We start from the raw sequence: 21,450 nt of genomic DNA, 5'->3' as shown, positions 1-21,450 counted from the left end.
TGGGGAATTTTTTCTGGGCACTCTTTGGGCCCCTTGGTACCAATTGAGCATCGTTGCAACGCCACAGCCTACCTGAGTATTGTTGCTGACCATGTCCATCCCTTTATGACCACAATGTACCCAACATCTGATGGCTACTTTCAGCAGGATAATGCGCCATGTCATAAAGCTCGAATCATCTCAGATTGGTTTCTTGAACATGACAATGAGTTTACTGTACTCAAATGGCCTCCTCAGTCACCAGATCTCAATCCAATAGAGCATCTTTGGGATGTGGTGGAACGGGAGATTCGCATCAGGGATGTGCAGCCGACAAATCTGCGCCAACTGTGTGATGCCATCATGTCAATATGGTCCAAAATCTCTGAGGAATGCTTCCAGCACCTTGTTGAATCTCTGCCACGAAGAATTGAGGCAGTTCTGAAGGCAAAAGGGGGTCCAACCCCTTACTAGCATGGTGTACCTAATAAAGTGGCCAGTGAGTGTATATATATATATATATATATATATATATATATATATATATATATATATATATATATATATATATATATATATATATATATATATGCCTGGCAGGCACAATATGGCAGGGAAAGGGAAGGCGCACACTTTTCTCTACGCTGCATGCACTTCTTGTAGGGCTCCGTTTCCATGAGCGCAGAGCGCCAAATTGTGCAAGGCCTGCGACTCCGAACGCGCCCAGGAGTCTCCCCCGGCGACTGAATCCAGAGAGCCGAATCCTCCGGAATGGGCGCTATCATTGTCCCAGTCTATGGCTGCGCTTACAAAGGCGATCGAGTCCCTTCACGCCCCAAAAGGGGGCAAGGATAGTGACTCGCTTATCTTGGAGGGGTCCTCCACCTCACAGGAACCTTCGGCCTGCAGGGGCCGCTCCCATACCAGACAGGGGCGAAGGAAACGAACCCGCACGAGGTCTCCCAGTCTATCCGGTGCCGCGGCATCGGGGAGTTCAGCATCACGCTCCCCTTCACCAGCGAGCTGGAGCAGGCAGAGTTTGGATCGTGACTCAGACGAGCCACTTGATCTAGATACCCCGGGTGCCGGGAGACAGTGGACAGCCTCATTGAAGCTGTCAATCAGACCCTGGGAATTGAAGATAGTGCTACCTTGGCCGCGGGCCATAAGGTAGCCTTTAAGCGGGCCAGGCAACCGCATAGAGTGTTTGGCACTCACTCAGAATTTGAGGACATAGTGCAGCGCCACAGAGAATGCCCAGATAGGCACTTCTCGGGCCAGGAAACTATAGAGGCAAGATACCCATTTGCCCTGGAACTCTGTAAGAAATGGGCGGAATCCCCAGTGGTGGACCCGCCAGTGTCGCACCTGGCCTCGAAGTCTTTGTTGTCGGTGCCTAGCGGCTTGTCCATTAAGGACCCCACGGATCGGCTCATAGAGAGCTTGGCGCGATCAGTTTTTGAGGCATCAGGGTCGGTGCTCGCCCTCTCGTTCGCGGCGACGTGGGTAGCCAAAGCCATGATGTCATGGTCAGAGTCTTTGAATAAGGCCTTGCAGGATAGAGGCCTACCTGCGGAGGTGTCTGAGGTCGCAAGTCAGATTGCTATGGCTGGAGACTACTTAATTAGTGCTTCTTTGGATGCGGCTAATTGTGCGGCATTTGCACCCGCTAACATGGTAGCCATTAGGAGAGCCCTCTGGTTGAGGACTTGGAGAGCCGATTCAATTTCCAAGAAGTCCTTGACTTCCTTGCCCTATCAGGGAGGCCGCCTGTTCGGGGAGAAGTTGGATCAGCTCATCTCCGACGCGACAGGAGGAAAAAGCAGCTTCCTCCCGCAGCAAAAGGTGAAACAGCCTTTTCGCCAGGTCCCAACACGTTTTCGAGCCTTTTGCAACACCGGATGGATGGCAGCAGCCAGTTCGGCCGGCCCACCTTGCTCCAACCAAGATAGAGAGCGACAGGTCTCATATAGACCCATTCCGGTGGGAAGGATGCGCGCTCGCCAGCCCAGGTCAAGAGGAGCCAGGGCCCAGAGACCCTCAGCCAAATGACTCTGAGCCCTTCGTAGGCGACATCAGCAGGGTGGGGGGCCGCCTGCTCTTTTTTTCGTCATATCTGGGCCGAGGTAGCACACGACTTATGGGTGGCGGAACTGGTGACTTCAGGGTACAAAATAGAGTTCATCAGGTACCCTCCAACACGGTTTTTTCTCTCCCGACTTCCCAAGGTGAAGCCACGGGCAAAGGCGCTGCTAGAGGCCATTAATTCACTCCAAAACAACGGAGTCATTGTTCCCGTACCAGAGCACGAGAAAGCTCAGGGTTTTTATTCCAATCTGTTCGCGGTCCCCAAAAAGGACGGGACAGTCAGGCCGGTTTTGGACCTGAAGCTCCTAAACAGGTTCAACAGGGTCAAACATTTCAGGATGGAATCTCTCCGCTCAGTTATATCAGCCATGGAGCAGGGAGAGTACTTAGCCTCGATCGACATCCAGGATGCCTACCTGCATGTTCCCATTTTTCCCTCGCACCAAAAGTTTCTTCGGTTCGCCATCAATGGTCGACACTTTCAATTCGCAACACTCCCATTCGGGATAGCCCCCAGAGTGTTCACAAAGGTGATGGCAGTCATAATGGCCTTCCTACACTCGCGGGGCATAGTCGTCTTGCCATACTTAGACGACCTCTTGGTGAAGGGTCCCTCATTTCGGGCATGCAAGGAGAATGTCAGCATTACGCTGGCTGGATACACTCTCCCGCTTAGGTTGGTTGGTCAACAGGAACAAATCATCTCTTCTCCCAGCTCGGAGGATTGCTTTTCTGGGAATGATCGATACCTCCCAAGGATTGGTAATTCTCCCTCGAAACAAAGCCCTAGCGCTCCGGCAAGGAGTCCAGAAGCTCCAGCAGCTGGTCCCTCACACCATTCAGTTTGGGATGAGGATACTAGGGAAGATGGTGGCAGCAATGGAAGCAATTCCATTTGCCCAATTTCATCTTCGACCCCTACAGCACGATCTCTTGTCAGCATGGGACAAGAACCCGTTCACCCCCGATCAGCAGTGCCGGCTGTCCTCTCAGGTCAGGCAATCACTAGAGTGGTGGACGACCAGACCCTCCCTTCTTCAGGGGAAACAGTTTCCCCCAGACCACTGGCTAGTGGTCACGACCGACACTAGTTTCCTCAGCTGGGGAGCAGTTTTTCGCCACCACACGGCCCAGGGCCAGTGGTCGCAACAGGAAGCTCGTCTCCCGATCAACTTGTTGGAAATACGAGCGATCTGGCAGGCGCTGCAGCGTTTTCAGCACCTCCTAGCAGGACGGCCCATTCGGATACAGTCAGACAACGCCACGGCGGTGGCTTATGTAAATCATCAGGGGGGCACGCGCAGCAGGGCAACCATGCGCAAGATGGTACATGTGCTTCATTGGGCAGAGAAGAACCAGTCGGTAATATCGGAAGTCTACATCCCAAGCGTAGAAAATTGGGCAGCGGACTTCCTCAGCCGACAAGAGGTCGTGGCTGGGGAATGGGCCCTGCACCCCGAGATCTTCCAGCAAATTTGCCAATGGTGGGGAACACCGGATGTGGATCTGATGGCGTCCAGAAGGAACGCCAAGGTGCCTGTGTTCGTCGCTCGGTCGCGAGACCCACGAGCGTTCGGGGTGGATGCGTTGGTCCTACCATGGAACCAGTTTCGCCTTCCATACCTGTTTCCCCCGTTGCCATTGCTTCCGAGGGTCGTCAGGAAGATCAAAACAGAGGGGGTCCCAGCAATTCTGCTGGCACCAGACTGGCCCCGTCGGGCGTGGTACGCAGATCTTGTGCGGCTGCTCACCGATGTCCCATTGCGACTGCCAGAGCGCCCAGATCTACTGCACCAGGGCCTGATCTTCTACCCGAACTCAGGGGCCCTGTGTTTGACGGCATGGACGTTGAATCTTGGATTCTAACTCAAGCAGGGTTTGAGCGTGAGGTGGTCGCTACAATGGTTAGCGCCATGAAACCGACATCGGCGAAAATCTACCACCACTCCTGGAAAGTTTTCTTCACTTGGTGCAGAGAGCGGGGTCGTTAGCCCCTGACATTCTCTATTCCCAACATCTTGGCTTTTCTTCAATCAGGCCTAGACTCAGGGCTGGCCCCGAGCTCCCTTAGGAGACAGATATTGGCGTTGTCCGTCCTTTTCCAGCGAAAGATTGCTACTAATATGCAGGTAAAGACTTTCATCCATGGAGTCTCTTATCTAGTACCTCCCTTTAAGGTGCCAATGGACACCTGGGACCTTAACCTGGTTCTCAGTGTTCTGCAGGAAGCGCCTTTTGAGCCGCTACAGGATATTTCCTTATCATTCCTCTCTTGGAAGGTGGTATTTTTGGTAGCCATTACCTCCGTTAGGCGAGTTTCAGAGTTGGCGGCGCTGTCTTGCCGAGCTCCTTTTCTCATTTTCCACAAGGATAAAGTGGCGCTTAGACCAGCTCCCCCCTTTCTGCCGAAAGTCGTGTCCTCATTCCACATTAATGAGGATATTGTCTTGCCTTCGTTCTGTCTGGCATCGGTGCATCGTGTAGAAAAGGCTCTTCACGTGCTGGACCTGGTGAGAGCACTCAGGAGGTACGTGTCGCGGACGGCACCTTTTCACCAGACAGATACGCTGTTCATGCTCCCTGAAGGGCGCAGGAGGGGACTCGCTGCCTCAAGATCGACCATAGCCAGATGGATCCGTTTAACAATTCAAGAGGCCTATCGCATCAGAGGTGCGCCGGTTCCATCAGGGATCAAAGCACATTCTACTCGGGCAGTGGGCGCCTCTTGGGCGCTTCGGCATCAGGCTTCGGCGGAACAGGTATGCAAAGCAGCAACCTGGTCCAGCCTGCACACGTTTACTAAACATTACAATGTCCATACTCAGGCTTCGGCGGATGCAAGCCTGGGTAGAAGGATTCTCCAAGCAGCGGTGGAGCACCTTTAAACAAGAGGTGCATGTATCTTGGATCGGTGAGTCAATCTCCCACCCAGGGACTGCTTTAGGACGTCCCACAGTACCTGTGTCCCCCAATGAGACGAAGGAGAAACATGGATTTTTGTGAGTACTCACCGTAAAATCCTTTTCTCCGAGACGCTCATTGGGGGACACAGCACCCACCCTGTTAGCCAAGTTGGCTCGTGTTTATTTAATTAATGTGTATTTCTTTTATGAATGTCAGGGTGGTTTTTTCCTTGTCAGACATATTGTTTTCTGCATTAAGGCTGATTGTTATTGTTCTCCTACTGCTTTTGCACTAAACTGGCTTCCGCCCGCAATCAGGGCGAGGGTGTATACGGCGGGGGAGGAGCTAACCTTGTGTTGTTTGCCTAGTGTCAGCCTCCAGATGGCGGTAGCATACACCCACAGTACCTGTGTCCCCCAATGAGCGTCTCGGAGAAAAGGATTTTACGGTGAGTACTCACAAAAATCCATGTTTCAGATATGGGGTTAATCTGCATGTAAATAGCATTCTAAGGCTGGTTTCACATTAGCGCTTTTTAAGCGCACGCACGGCCGGGGGTAGCTCCTCCCCCGAGCCGGCTCTCTGCCCGGCGTGCCCGCCCCTTGCTTGTAGCGCCGCCTCCTAGCGGACAGCGGCGCCTGCGATCGGCACACCCTATCTTTAGCATAGGGTGCGCAGATCGTGCGCAGGCCGTGCTCTAGTTGCGCTTTGACCTGCGCTGCGCACTTTTGACGGTGCGCCGTGTGCGCCAAAATCGAACTTTTCGGATTTTGGCGCGCACGGCGCACCGTCAAAAGTGCGCAGCGCAGGTCAAAGCGCAACTAGCGCACGGCCTGCGCACGATCTGCGCACCCTATGCTAAAGATAGGGTGCGCCGATCGCAGGCGCCGCTGTCCGCTAGGAGGCGGCGCTACAAGCAAAGGGCGGGCACGCCGGGCAGAGAGCCGGCTCGGGGGCGGAGCTACCCCCGGCCGTGCGTGCGCTTAAAAAGCGCTAATGTGAAACCAGCCTTAACCTGTCTGTTGCCTGCCTTTTTGGCCCTGCTGCTGGGAGGAATTGAACTTTATTCCTCTTGGCAACTTTCAGAATTAGTCATAGGCACAGTTTCATTCACTGCTCTGTGTATAGAGAGCAGCTGCTGTAGCCGTACTCCCTGAACTTACTGACAACTCTTTCAGCTGTTAGTCAGTGCAGGGAACATGGTTGCAGACGGCGTGCTCTATACACAGAGCAATGACTGAAGCCGTGCCCGGCATTACTCCTATGACAAAATGCCTAAAGCTACAGGGAGGAATAAAGTTAATTTCCTCCCGGGAGTGAGGCTGTAAATGCGGGCAACGGGCAGGTTCAGAATGCTTTTTGCCTGCAGTTTAACCCCATATATGCAGGTTAATAGTGTTTTTCATGTGACAGGTTCCCTTTAAGGTACATTTAAACAGTAAGATGTCGGGTTACATAGCATATAAAACTTTCTGAGGAAGGGGAGGAGGAGTGAGGAGCAATCTGCACAGTGAGAAACTAGGCTGATACCGCCAAGTTGAGCTGCAGCTTCTAGCAAATTTATTTCACTTCAGTGCTGGATTCACAGCTACAGCTTAGTGCTGCTATATATTGTCGTTCATGTTTTGCATAGCTCACAAACAATTGAAATTAGAGAGAGGGTAAAACTGGTGAAAAATACAGGATAAAAGTCATATAATGGGCAGAAATAGTGCTATTCTATGTTATTCTGAAAGTTCCCCAAAAAGATGAATACACTTTAATACCGTCAAAACTTGCAGTGTAAAAAAACTTTGAATGCTTAAGGGATGGTCTGAAGGCAGTCATTTTCGTCCTAACCCCCTATCTATTTGAGGCCATAATCTAAGCTATTTTCTAATATTCAGGGTGTTTTTTATTTGCAATATGACTGCGGGGTTGGTTATGGGGGTGTCTTATAGACGCCCTCTCCATTACTCCCTTTGCTTGATGTCACCTGACAATACAAAGGTGACATCAACCCCAACCCTATTGCCACTTGCTAATGCATCAGGGCAAGTGGGAAGAGCAAGGCTAATTGACAAAATTGGTGCATTTTATGGATGCGCCTTTTCTGGAGTGGCTGAAAGCTGATTTTTTTTTTTTTAAATCCGGGATGGGGCCAATATCCATGGCCCCTTCCTAGCCTATTAATATATCAGCCAACTGTTGTCTGCCTAGCTTTTGCTGGTTATTAATTATGTGGATGAAAACCTCAAAGAGAGGAAAAAAATCCTCCAAAGAATTCAGTTACAAACCAGACAGGCCCAAATGCATCTGCACTAATCCAGGGTGCAGCGGACCCAAGTAAAATGGCAGCTGCACAGGTGCATAAATACCAAATGAAACAGCCAGCCTACAATCAGGGATTGGCCGTGTGGTACACCAGTGCAGAAAAAATAATCCACATGTGGCAATGTTCACACAGGGAATGCAGGGCTTCTGGCTAACAACCTTTTAGTAACACCATATAGGGGGGCTGCCCAGTGCCAACTAGAATGCATCCCGTGTGAACATAGGCCACAAGTTTGCAGAACCATTTGGGCCCAACTGCACCCTGGAAAAAATATAAAAAGTGCACAAAAAACATATCAATATATGTAAGGTATTGGTTGATATTAAGGCCTTAATACGGAAGCAGACAAACTGCGTCAAAGTTCCTTACACTTGTCAGTCCCTACTCTAACATGAAAACCTCAAAAAGAGGAAAAAAATCCTCCAAAAAATTCAGTTACAAACCAGACAGGCCCAAATGCATCTGCACTAATCCAGGGTGCAGCGGACCCAAGTGAAATGGCAGCTGCACAGGTGCATAAATACCAAATGAAACAGTCAGCCTACAATCAGGGATTGGCCGTGTGGTACACCAGTGCAGAAAAAATAATCCGCATGTGGCAATGTTCACACAGGGAATGCAGGGCTTCTGGCTAACAACCTCTTAGTAACACCATATAGGGGGGCTGCCCAGTGCCAACTAGAATGCATCCCGTGTGAACAGAGGCACAAGTTTGCAGAACCATTTGGGCCCAACTGCACCCTGGAAACAATATAAAAAGTGCACAAAAAACATATCAATATATGTAAGGTATTGGATGATATTAAGGCCTTAATACGGAAGCTGACAAACTGCGTCAAACTAACTGAATTTTTTGGAGGATTTTTTTCCTCTTTTTAAGGTTTTCATGTTAGAGTAGGGACTGACAAGTGTAAGGAACTATGACGCAGTTTGTCAGCTTCCGTATTAAGGCCTTAATATCAACCAATACCTTACATATATTGATATGTTTTTTGTGCACTTTTTATATTTTTCTCCAGGGTGCAGTTGGGCCCAAATGGTTCTGCAAACTTGTGGCCTCTGTTCACACGGGATGCATTCTAGTTGGGCACTGGGCAGCCCCCCTATATGGTGTTACTAAGAGGTTGTTAGCCAGAAGCCCTGCATTCCCTGTGTGAACATTGCCACATGCGGATTATTTTTTCTGCACTGGTGTACCACACAGCCGATCCCTGATTGTAGGCTGGCTGTTTCATTTGGTATTTATGCACCTGTGCAGCTGCCATTTTACTTGGGTCCGCTGCACCCTGGATTAGGTTATTAATTATGTGGACCCTGCGTCATTTGTTTGAGGGGGGGGTCCTCCATCCTATTTTAATAGCCAGTAAAGGCTAAGCATACAGCATTGAGCTGATATTAATAGCTTGGGAAGCTCCATGGGTATTACCCCCTCCACTGGCTATAAACATCTGCCTCCAGCTGTTCACTTTCCCTCTGCTGGTTAATAAAATTTCGGGGGATACCATGCCATTTTTTTCCAAAAATAATTTATTTAGTAATAAAATACATGAACAGTAAGCAACATATGCAAAGCAATGACTATATTTCTCATTCACATATTTATATCGATCTGTATCTATCTAATCTCTCTCTCTGTATACTGTATTTGGGTGTCTATATATATATCTATCTCCTTAGAAAGCTATTTGTAAGTAACAGAGAGTTACTCTATGTAAAGGCTCATGTTAAAATCGCATTGCATATGGATCACATGATCACATTTGCAAGTCATTTGGATGTCACTCAGATGCTAGGTGATAAAAATCTGATTGTTCTTGCATGCAAATCATATGACACTTGCAAGACATTTGTCCGACTTTTCAGGAACAATATGGGACCATTTTTTTTTTTACGATGATGGATACGAGCCCTTACACTGGTATCCGGGCAGCATTTTCTTCATTAATCCACTGGTATTCAGTGAGCACTATTTTCAGGGTTAGGCCGGGGTCACACTGGCGAGGAATATGGACGAGTGAGAGGCGTTAAAAGCACGCATTACACACGGACAAATTATTCTCTATGGGGAAGCTCCCAACAGCCGTATATTTCTCGGGCGTATTCTACGGTCCGTGCCAATTTCAGCATGCTGCGATTGTCAGCGTACTACGCCCGTAATACGCCAATGCAAGTCTATGGGTGCGCTAAAAATACGGATTACACACGGACCACACATGTGACTTGCGAGAAATACGCACCCGGTGTCTTTTAGAAAAGTCGGCAATTCAGTGCGCTATACAGTAAACTCACACTGACCGGTTTAATAAAGAAAGAAAGAATAGACATATACACATAGAATACATATATACATACATGTCATTGTGACAAACAAATATATATATATATATATATATATATATATTTATATTTCACAGAGTTCTTCATAGAAGAATAGCCGCTAATTAAATTGCCGGCTTCTATCAAATCATTCCTCAACCCGACATGAAATGACACATGGTTTACATTCAGTAAACCATTTAATTTCAAGTTTTTTTATTTGTCCTTGACTAATAATTAGATGCTGGTTTGTGTGCAAAATTTGGGAGTTGTAGTTGATATTTTAAGGGGTTAATTCGTTGTTAAAAAATGCGTGGGCTTTCCATTGCCCTATAGTGGTGGCGAGTGGGTTAATGTCACCATTCGATTGTAAGGTGACATTAACCCTTTGTTAGATTAACCCATTCGCCACCGCTACAGGGCAATGGGAAGCCCACGCATTTTTTAACAACGAATTAACCCCTTAAAATAACAACTACAACTCCCAAATTTTGCACACAAACCCTCATCTAATTATTAGTCAGGGACATATAAAAAAAACATGAAAAGAAATGCTTTACTGAATGTAAACCATGTGTCATTTCATGTCGGGTTGAGGAATGATTTGATAGAAGCCGGCAATTTAATTAGCGGCTATTCTGCTATGAAGAACTCTGTGAAATATAAATATATATATATATATATATATATATATATATATAATATATATATGTTTATCTCAATGACTTGTGTGTGTGTGTAATATATATATATATATATATATATATATATATGCATTCTATGTGTCTATATCTATTATTTCGTTTCTGTTAGAAACCCTGTCATAGGGCTCCATTATATGTCCATTTTGCAAGGCGACGAGAAAATTTTGCTATACGGATGCCATACGGATTACATACGGATGCTGACATACGCAAAATACGCAACCACACCTTGCTTACGGATGACATACGGAGCACTATTTAGGGGTCATTCATCCGTATTACGCATGTAAACTACGGACCGTATTTTGCGTCGGTTAGTGTGACCCCGGCCTAATACTGGTCTGCGGGGAGCCTTTTCTCCATGAATACACTGGTACATGGGGAACCCTTTCTTGAGGATTAACCGGGGAGCATTTTCTTCCAGAATAAACTGGTATCCGGGTAGCATTTACTTCATAAATCCACTGGTATGTTTGAGCACTTTCTGCATTAATACACTGGTAGCCGTTTTTGGTCTACACACCACCCATAAAAAATGCAGTCATAGGTGATCAAAATATAGTATGTACCTCAAGATGAGAATTAATTAGTAATATAAAAAAGATGCATATTTGGTATCGGTATAATCTTGTCAACCTGAAGAATTAAGTTTGCAAAATGCTTTGTATTGCACAATTAACTCTGTGAAAACAAAGTCGAAAAAAATAATGCTGGAATTCGGTTTTATTCCTCATTCCTTTTCACTTATAATTTTTTTCTCGATTCTCAGCACGTTGTTTGGTAAAATGAATGGTGTCAATAAAAATTACAACTCGTCCCATCGATAACAAGCCGTCCTAGGTCGACAGAAAAAAAAGTTATGGCTCTGCCCTTAACTTGCACACACACTGCGTCTGAAAGCTACTAATTTGCATAGTTACCACATATCTGCAGGTTAATAGCATTTTTTTTTCACATGACAGGTTCCCTTTAAAAAAAAAAAAAATCAACTGGTCCTTAACCCTTTCCCAACATATAATGAACTGTTCTTTGGTATCAGCTCAGGAACTCGGCGCGCACCTTTGCAGGCAGATGATGCCTGTGTTATTTACCATAATCGTAGTGACGGGTAGAATTATATTGCCGGTCATTTTTATCATATAGTGAACACCATGAGACAAAACCGCCCCCCCACCTCCCTAGTTGCAGAATTGGATTTTTGTTTTTTCAGATTTTCATCACTCTTTGAATTTTTTTCCCGCTTTCTAATACATCACATCATAAAATGGATGGTGTCCATTTTTTTCCCACACAAATCTACAATGCGTACTGCAAAAATCAAGCCCCTATAATTCTATATCAACTGTGAGATAAAAATGTTATAGCTCTTGAAAGAAGAGGAGGAAAACAAAAAGCGCAAGAACCTGACCGCTACCTGACAGGACGATTTTTAAGTGGTCAACGTCTTTTATGCTGATATGAGCCCTTTAGGTACTACACAAAAGCTTGTATTGTAACGCTGTATCTAGTACACTGTTGCCCTACAGACATTTTACATTTCCTAATTCAACCATGTCTGGCTTATAGTGACATCATGGAAGTCCTGGCATTTGCATAGCATAAGGCTTGGCATTGTAATATCATGGAATCTTATTTAAGCATAAAAGTAAACCCTTACTTTTGAACAGATATATGTAATGTTACTTTTTCATCATCCTGTTTATCTGCATTATGGAGCAAATTGACGCATTGACGTACTATCCGTATTTTTTTCCCCACAGTTATGCCAACGTTGTCTTGTCACTAATGGCTAAGGACTGTCGATACCTACTTGTAACAGTGGAATACGATCCAAAGCTGCATAGAGGTCAGAACACGTTAATGTTTTGTTTCTATTCAACTGGATACATTTTCAACTCTGAATCCTTAGTTTTGGATATTGTTCTAACATCCCAGCAACTGTTCAGTGATGGTCACCACATCTAGTACTATTGAAATGTTGTACTACTCTTCCATAAGAAACATGAAAAATGTTATTATCTATAGAACCGTGCTTGGCAGGGACGGCTAGGTTAGTTTGGAAAGTTAACGAATTTTTGGGGGTTGCATGAAATAGGTAAGGTGCGTCTTATTCTATGTACACCAATTGAAGTTTATTTTCTTCCATGAAGAAGAAGAAATCGGCAATTAATATTCTACATCATATCTATATTATCTGACATAAGTAATGTGTTAGAATAAAGAGAACCAGATATAATCAAAAACACTCTCCGCGTTGTGATCTTGGGTTAATCTGCAGGTCAATAGCGTTAAAACTCTGTGTAGCCGGCTGACTTGAACAGCTGCAGAGAGAAAATTACATTTTAATCATGATATAATCACCGTGTAATGACTCTGAGTCACCCAGGCGGTGCTTGGGAGTGATTACGTCACCGCTCCGTATTCAGTATGCTGAGAGCACGGTTGTAATGGCTGCTTGGCACTGAGTGACAGCTCGCTTTGCACACACATAGTGTCATGGAATGATTCCAGCCCCGCTCCCATTATACTAAGCGGTGACATAATCACTTCCCTCTGCCACCCAGGGACTCGGAGAATGCCATCACTGGGTGACTACATTATGATGAAAACTTCTTTTTGTTTTCTACCCCTAATGCCTCCTGGTGCTATCTTTTCCTCGGGTAAGTGACGCACGTAAATCTGGCCCCCCACATCCAGCAGACCAGACTGCAGTCTTGTTACAATAGTCTAGTTCACATTCGCCATTACACCATCACCTGCGAAGTGTAGACCCTTTCAGCAACACAGCGGGGACAACAGGGGCATGCGTCACTATCTAACAGCTCCGTACAAAATAAGCTGTGATGCCGTCTGTGTCCTGGCACCCTTCAGTCAATTTTGGGGCATTTTTTGGCTCATTACATTGCACCCTAAACCACACCTTTTTCTGAGGAGGCAACACCCCATCGTTGGACACGTTGTGGAAAGTGTCTTAAACACATCATAAATATGGTGCAAGTCTATATAGACCGTTTGGACCGGTTTTTCTTTTTTTTGCATTTTAGGCTAGACTTCTGCCACATTTAGATTGATATTATGCCCCAAAATTATGTTTTTGGAAGTGTAGGGGTCTGCACAATTTAACTTCTGTTTTTGTTCAAGGGGGAAGACCCACCATAATAAAATGCTAAGTGAAAGGTTAGGCCCAAAATTCTGTATTGAGTAATTTTTTTTTTTTAAATATCTTTATAGTAGTTGGCGCTCTTTTGTTCTCTCAAGAGATTCCTACTGAAACCTCTAGAGGGAGCATGGAAGCTTACTCATAATGCGTTACTATTGTGTTGAAAGTATTAATTCCTCCACAGCTCCCTCTAGTGGTGGCTACAGATAGCTAGGATGTTATGTTAAATCTTTGAGTACGCTTTGAATTTGGTGCATTGTATCAGAAAAATGGAGCTTCAATTCATAGAAAGATATCTCCTGAAATTAATCACCATAACCCACCAGATATACCAATATAAAAAGGCTTATTAAGAAAGTGGGTGCATTTAACACTTTGTATGCCATACAGGAAAAATTAACAACCCTCCTCCAAAAAGCTGTATCAAGAACTTTTGTGGGGTTTTTTGTGTGCTGTATATCACACATGGTCTTAATGTATGTTCTACTGTAGAAAACTACCATGGAAGCATAACTGTTTGTTTTTTTCCTTTTTAATAGGCCCTCCCTTTTACGTGCCTGAATCTGATCTAGAAAATTTTCTTGGTAAGTAATTGCACATGGATATTTGGTAAAATTAATAGTTATAGCAACTTGTGGCACTGTAAATGGAGCTTCCAGAATTACAAAAATATGGATCCTTTCTTCTAGAACCAGCACCTCATCTGTCCGCTAGTTATGTCAGCTCAGCTTCATTCGATACCAGACACAATGAACAGGTGTGGCCTCGTTTCTAGAAGAAAGTAACCATGTTTTATACTGCTGAGCCCTTCTAACCTCTTCCCATTGGAGCCAATTTTAGATTTATGTGCTTTCATCATTTTTCTCCCTCCTTCCAAGAGCCATATCATATTAATCTTTCCATGAACATAGCAATATGAAGGCTTGTTTTTTGTAAGACAAGTTTTAGTTTTGAATTACTCCATTCACTTATCCATATAATGTACTGAAAAACAGGGTCAAGGTTAGATGAAATAGTGAAAAATAAAAATTTGGTACGTGGAACGCCCTGCAGAGCCGGGGGTTACTCGGTACCGGGCCAGTCAGGCTCTTTTAAAGGGGAAGTGTGTCATCGTTGTGATAGTGACCCGGTCCGTGGCCCTGGGCCCTGCAGGGCGCGCCATACGTGTCGCAGTTTATTTTTTTTTTAAACCCATAAACTTTTTTCATTTTTCTGTTAATGGATGAGGGCTTTTTTTTTGCATGTCAACCTGTAGTTTTTATTTTGGTGGCACTCACAACATTTAGATTTCCTTTTATTTTATTTTTACACTGGAATAACTGCATTTCCCGTGTACTGTTTTTTTTTTCTTTCCTGAATTTATCATTTTCTTTAAATAATTTTGTTTTTGTATAGATCATACTTTTACTTGCATGGCAATACCAAATTTGTAATTTTTTTTTAAATGTCTGTACTTTACAGGAGGGAAAAGAGGGTGATTTATACTTTTTAAAATATTTTTAACATTTTTAGCCCCCTCCCCCACCTACACCTCTAAGGATTCCTTTATATACTGCAATACCTTGTATTGCAGTATATAATGTACTTATATAGTGATGTTAATCTCCCAATGAACAACTTAAAAGTAAATTTGTTATAAAGCTTTTGCCACCTAATCTGAGAGCAGCATAGTCTAGAGACAAAGACCCTGATTCCAGTGATGTGTCACTTCCTGGGCTGCTTGCTGTAGTTTTGATAAAATAACTTTTATCAGCTGGAGATTCACTAAAGGACAAGGTAAACCTTCAGACATGTAGTCCTCCATTTTCATGATCTCTGTTTTACTCCGCCCCACCACTGAATAGCTTCTTCCTGCCTATGCACAGTGTACACAGAAAGTTGCTAATCAGTGGTGGGAGTAGATTTATACAGAGTTCAGCATTCAGAGAACTAGTAGATGTGCAGTAGATAAAACTGATTTTGTCAAAATGACAGCATGCCCACCCTGTATGTGACACGGTGCTCTAGTCAGGGTCTTTGCCCCTACATCATCCTGCTCTCAGATGTGGTAGCAAAAACCTGGTGTCAGATTCCCTCTAAATGCTAAAGATGGACAGTGGCATCTAAGTGAATAAATAATCCAAAAAAATGAGCTGGACTATAAGCTGGCAGACGTGCAAAGTATAAGAGCACCGTTCACACTGTGGCCATGTCACAGACCAACCATCCACCCCAACCCCACCTTCGCCCAAAAAAATGAGCATATACCCTACAGCGAGTAAATTGTAATAGTACATGTAAATAACATAGGGGACTTGATTAACTCTATTTTGATAAAAAAAAAAGCATAATAGCCATCCCGCAGTGACTAGGTGTACCCATCGGCACCCAAAACTATAATCTTATAAGATCAGCATTTTTTGTGGTTAAAATGGTTAGAAGGTTATATTACAGCTGTTATTCTGCATTATCTGAATGAAAAGGAACATATAATACAGCGATTGTTAAGATTCTTGCGAGATTGATCATGGCAGTCTTATCCATTTTTTTTCTGACAAGTTTGTTTCTAGAATGGAACCTATGAGTCATTGAGTGTCATATGTTTCGATATTGTTTTTCTAATCATTTGATTCTGTACATCATAATATGAAATTAAACTGTTTTAAAGTAATTAACACAAAGCTTGTCACTGTTATGTTACAAATGGATCTAGAGAAGTTTGAGGCTCGTGCAGAGAAGTGTCAAATGAAATTTACCACTATTAAATGTTATACACCTAAAAATGCCAATATTGCTCAAAGAGCTAATCTCAAAATTGTAAATTATTCCCTATTTGTAGGATAGAGCATAGCTTACTGAATATTGAGGGTCTAACCACTAGAACCCCCAGCGATCCCGGGATCAAAGGTCTGGCACCATAAAGGCAGGCTCTGCAGAACTGCATCCTGAATGGAACAAAGGTGTGCATGCTCGACCTCCGCTCCATTCATTGTCTATGGGGACAGCGAGAGATAGCCGAGCTCAGTGCTCATCTATTTCCAGCAGTATTATAATCAATGTGTAGAGCAGAGGTTGAGTATGAGCTCCTTCACTCAATCAAAGACGCGGCTCTCTGGTTCCAAAGATTGGTCGGATCGCCAGTGATCACTAAATTATTCAGTGCACAATAGATATGGGATAAATTACTATTTCTGAAAATACCTTTAAATAAATGGGGAGCACTGGATAAAACTGTGAAGATAAGAAAAATATAAAAAAAAGGGTCATGTTCAGCCATATCTACAAACTTCTTTGTACATGTATGAACAATACACATTGCTAAAAACAATTGTTTTTAGCTATAATTTTCAAAAATGACACAGGAATCCAGTTTGGGTTATTTTTAATCATGGATATGAAAAATAGGTATCAGAAGGATGTCAAAAACAGTTATACCAACATACGAAACCCAATATAGATGAAAAATGTTTCATACACATTTGAACTTAACCTCCCAAAGCCCCTTTTCTTAATCTAGCACTGCCTGTGCATAGAAACTCACCTAACACAGATGAAAAACTGCTGTGCATATCAAATAATAAAAGACCGAGGTTAATTCTATCAGATTACTTTTTACTTCTTAAACCTATTTTGTCTCTTTCAGGTCCTTCATGTACTTTCAAACTGCTGAAGAAGATTGATGCACTTACTGACAAGCAGAAACAATGGGGACTAGATTTATATTTTGAAAACCTTTACCTCATCACACTAAAATTGGAGTCTTAGTTAGACACATTCTGTTTTATTTGGACACATTACTAAAATTTGAGGCTGGTGTACTTCTTTTGAAAATCCTTCTCAGAATGGCTGTATTTAAATATTAAAATGAGCATTTATTAATCCAGCTAGAGTGTGACAGAACTCTATTATCCAACTGTATATAACCTCTGCCTACCATCCTAGACTAAAGCACCCTTCACACGTCCTGGTTATTCCGGTACTGGACAAAGTACCGGTGAGGTCCATATCCGTGTGACACCATCCGTGTGGCATGCGTATGTACGTGTCATTGCAATACATAAATGTGTTGTCCGTGTGCACCATCAGTGTGACAAGTACTGTAATAGAATGAAGAATACAAATAACAGATATTTAGGCGTTAGATGTGCAAAGATAGAGCCAGATAGATGATGTCAGTGAGATAAATAACAGTGTAGTGTGTGTAGTTTTCTGTACTTGTATTTATCTCAAAAATAAGTAGATGAATGAAAAAAATGACATAGGGTCCCCTTTATTTTCAATAACCAGCTGAGAGAAAATAAACGGCTGGGGGCTAGTTTTATTATTCTGGGAAGGGGAAAATATCCATGGAACTTCCCAGCCTATTAATAACCGCTCACCGCTGTCTGCATAGCCTTTACTGATTAAAAAGGGAAGACCAAACTTTTTTTTTTTTTTTATAGAGTTACCCTTTTTAATAACCAGTAAAGGCTACCCAAACAGCTGTGAGTTATTAAATTGCTGGCAAGGGGCCATCAATATTGGCCCCTTCCCAAACTAATAAGACCAGCCCTCAGCGACCCCATTAATGACGCATCCATTAGATGCGCCAATTTTTTTGCTTCGGCTCTTCCCGATTGCCCTGGTGTTGTGGCAATTGGGGTAATGGTTTTGGGGTTGATGTCAGCTGTGTCATGTCCACTGACATTTAGCATAGAGGTTAATAAGGGAAAGACGTATGTCAGACACCCCCATTACTAACCTCATAGAAAAAATTCCTTTAATTGTAAAAAAGAGTTGGGGATTGTCATTTGACCTTCTTATTGTGAATTACTTTTATTTTTGCTAATAAATGGGTAAACCATGGTAATTATCGGGGTGTGCTTTTTACAATTAAAGGACTTTTCTCTGTGTGTGTTTCTTCTCACTACGGGGTTCGTTATTAGGGTGTCTGACTCACACCTCTCACTTTACTAACTCCACGGCTTGACGGCAGCTGTGATTTCTGCTAAATCAAAACTGTCCTCAAACTCATATATTACCCTGATTGCCACCACACCAGGGCATCAGAACAGTTTTACCATATAGTGAACATGGTAAACTAAAAAAAATAAAAAAGATTGTGGAATTTTTTCTTGGAAAAAACAAAAGAGCAAAAATGGAAAATCACATGGTTATGAAGGGGTTAAGTACACCAGCCTCATCCAGTCTAAGAGATCTATGTACTAAAATGCAATTAATATTGTGAAATCAGATGACATACAGGCTTTAAGTTTCCAAAGCCTAATCCTGCCTCTTTTAGTTTTTTGTTTGTTTTTTTTACATATTTTGCATAGTGTTGTCATTGCTTATTTGAGAATTTGAATAAGCAGACCACGCTCATACTTTATCAATAAATTATAGTTCCTCAACTTTGCCTATTTTTCATTACTATATTTATTTTGCATTTTGTGTAGCCTGCAAGATTTACAGAAAACTGTGATGAAATGCTTAGTGTATATTCAATTCCTCTGGTAGTATTTTCCCTTAAAGAGGTTGTCTGAAGTTCATATATATAGGGCGGCACGGTGGCTTAGTGGATAGCACTGCAGCATTGCAGCGCTGGAGTCCTGTATTCAAATCCCACCAAAGACAACATCTGCAAGGAGTCTGCATGTTCTCCCCGTGTTTGTGTGGGTTTCCTCCGGGTTCTCCGGTTTCCTCCCATATTCCATACTGATGGGGCTCATAATCTAAATTCCCTATTGGGGACAGCGATGATAATGTGTGCAAACTGTAAAGCGCTGCAGAATGTTAGCGCTATATAAAAATAGAGATTACTATTTTATATTCAGAGGTGGTATGAAAAATGAAACATATTGGGCCAGTGCATGACTGAGCCACTGGCCCTAACTGCAGGCTCTCCGATGCTGCAAGCACAGGCGTTTTTGCTTTTATAGCATTGAAGGAACTTGTGGACACTGAAGCTGGTTCAATCTGGCCATCTTCAGAGCAACATATATAGCAAACATATCATCCAAAAAGATCAAGGAAGCATATAGCCATAACATACAATAGCTTTATTAAAGTCAATACCAAAAAGACATAGACAATCATTAAAATGAGATAAATATCCAATATGATACCAAAAGTACATATGCAATGCGATTATACAGTAACATGCCTGATGCTGCAATAAAATAAGGCTGGTTTCACATTAGCGCTTTTTAAGCGCACGCACGGCCGGGGGTAGCTCCGCCCCCGAGCCGGCTCTCTGCCCGGCGTGCCCGCCCCTTGCTTGTAGCGCCGCCTCCTAGCGCACAGCGGCGCCTGCGATCGGCGCACCCTATCTTTAGCATAGGGTGCGCAGATCGTGCGCAGGCCGTGCGCTAGTTGCGCTTTGACCTGCGCTGCGCACTTTTGACGGTGCGCCGTGCGCGCCAAAATCCGAAAAGTTCGATTTTGGCGCGCACGGCGCACCGTCAAAAGTGCGCAGCGCAGGTCAAAGCGCAACTAGCGCACGGCCTGCGCACGATCTGCGCACCCTATGCTAAAGATAGGGTGCGCCGATCGCAGGCGCCGCTGTGCGCTAGGAGGCGGCGCTACAAGCAAGGGGCGGGCACGCCGGGCAGAGAGCCGGCTCGGGGGCGGAGCTACCCCCGGCCGTGCGTGCGCTTAAAAAGCGCTAATGTGAAACCAGCCTAATAGAAGCATACTCATAAATTCAAAAAAGTGTAATAAACTAAGTGTTCAAATGTAAAGGATGCTAATATGAGTATAACACTATGATGTGTATATAAAATTAAATGGAACACCGCTGACAGGTATGTACCATAACACCACTACTTCTGCAAGATTCAAATATGTAAATACAATAATTAGATTGCGTCTATAAGGGTAAGTACCCCATGTGTCCAATGGTATAATAAGCCCAAGGCTATGAGTAATGGAAAAAATACCTAGCCAAAAGCAGGGAACGGCAATGGGGGCAGCTTTCGCACCCACATATGCCAATCTTTTTTTAGGCATGTGGGAACAAAAAATTTTCTACACCCACCCTGTTGCATTCATTGAGAAGGTCCTGTTCTGGGTCGGGTATATAGATGATATCTTGATGATATGGCAGGGGACAGAGCAGGACCTTCTCAGTGTCTTAGACATACTCAATGACAACTCAATCAATGTCAGATTGACATGTAAGTACAGTCAAACTGATATTGATTTCCTAGATATTAAAATCTCAAAAAGAGACAATGGGGTTTTGCATACTAACGTATACCGTAAAGAAACAGCAGTAAACTCTATTTTACATGCTACATCTTCACACCTGAAATCTTTGGTGCAAGGTATTCCCATTGGCCAGTTCCTCAGGGCCAGACGTATATGCTCAAGTGAAGAGGCCTTTCAGGGACAGGTTGAAGATCTCTCACAAAGATTTGCATCTAGGGGTTATTCCAGACGTAGCATAAATAGAGGAATGAAGAAAGTAAGTCGGGCAAAACGGGTGGATCTACTTATACCAAGAAAAAAGCCCATGGAGACAAATAAAGTGAGATTCATTTCTACCTTTAATGACAGATGGTATGAGGTTAAGAAAGCCCTTGAAAAATACTGGCCAATTCTCATGACTGATAGGACCCTGGAGAGATTTGTTCCTAGACAACCCTCCTTCACGTATAGGAGATCTAGTAATCTTAGAGACAGTCTGGTGCATAGTTATCATGGAGGCCAAAAACCTGAAAAAGTATTTGGGTCGAAGGGTCCTAAGTGGGGATTTTTTCCATGCAAAGAATATCTCGTGCCCCAATATGGTACAGGCATCTTCTTTTTCTTTAAGCGATGGCAGCACAATGTACAACATCACTCAGCATATCACATGTAATTCAATTGATGTGGTCTACTACGCGACATGTCCGTGCATGAGAATATATGTAGGCATGACCTCTAGACCTTTAAAAATCAGAGTGAGGGAACACTACAGGGATATAAAAAATGCTTCTGAAATTGAGGACAATACCACTCTTAAACCAGTCACGTAACATTATAAG

The 21,450-nt window shown here is 43.8% G+C and overlaps 1 protein-coding gene across 2 annotated transcripts in view; it reads left to right on the top strand.

Annotated features, from left to right (window-relative positions):
• TPMT (thiopurine S-methyltransferase) overlaps positions 1–18,834 on the top strand; it is a 74,184-nt gene extending 55,350 nt beyond the window's left edge. For both annotated transcript variants that reach the window (XM_073566098.1, XM_073566097.1), the window contains 3 exons: positions 12,066–12,151; positions 14,005–14,049; positions 17,088–18,834. In XM_073566098.1, the coding sequence (XP_073422199.1) occupies positions 12,066–12,151; positions 14,005–14,049; positions 17,088–17,209 (253 nt within the window). In that variant the 3' untranslated portion in view covers positions 17,210–18,834. The remainder of the gene's footprint in view (positions 1–12,065; positions 12,152–14,004; positions 14,050–17,087) is intronic.
• Positions 18,835–21,450: the final 2,616 nt, after the last annotated feature.

The sequence above is a fragment of the Dendrobates tinctorius genome, unplaced genomic scaffold (genome assembly GCF_039654945.1).
Source record: "Dendrobates tinctorius isolate UK_male_01 unplaced genomic scaffold, ASM3965494v1 ptg000004l, whole genome shotgun sequence".
NCBI classification, from domain to species: Eukaryota; Metazoa; Chordata; class Amphibia; order Anura; family Dendrobatidae; genus Dendrobates; species Dendrobates tinctorius.
Note: the sequence above shows the minus strand (reverse complement) of the source record. Positions and strands in the feature narration are given on the sequence as shown.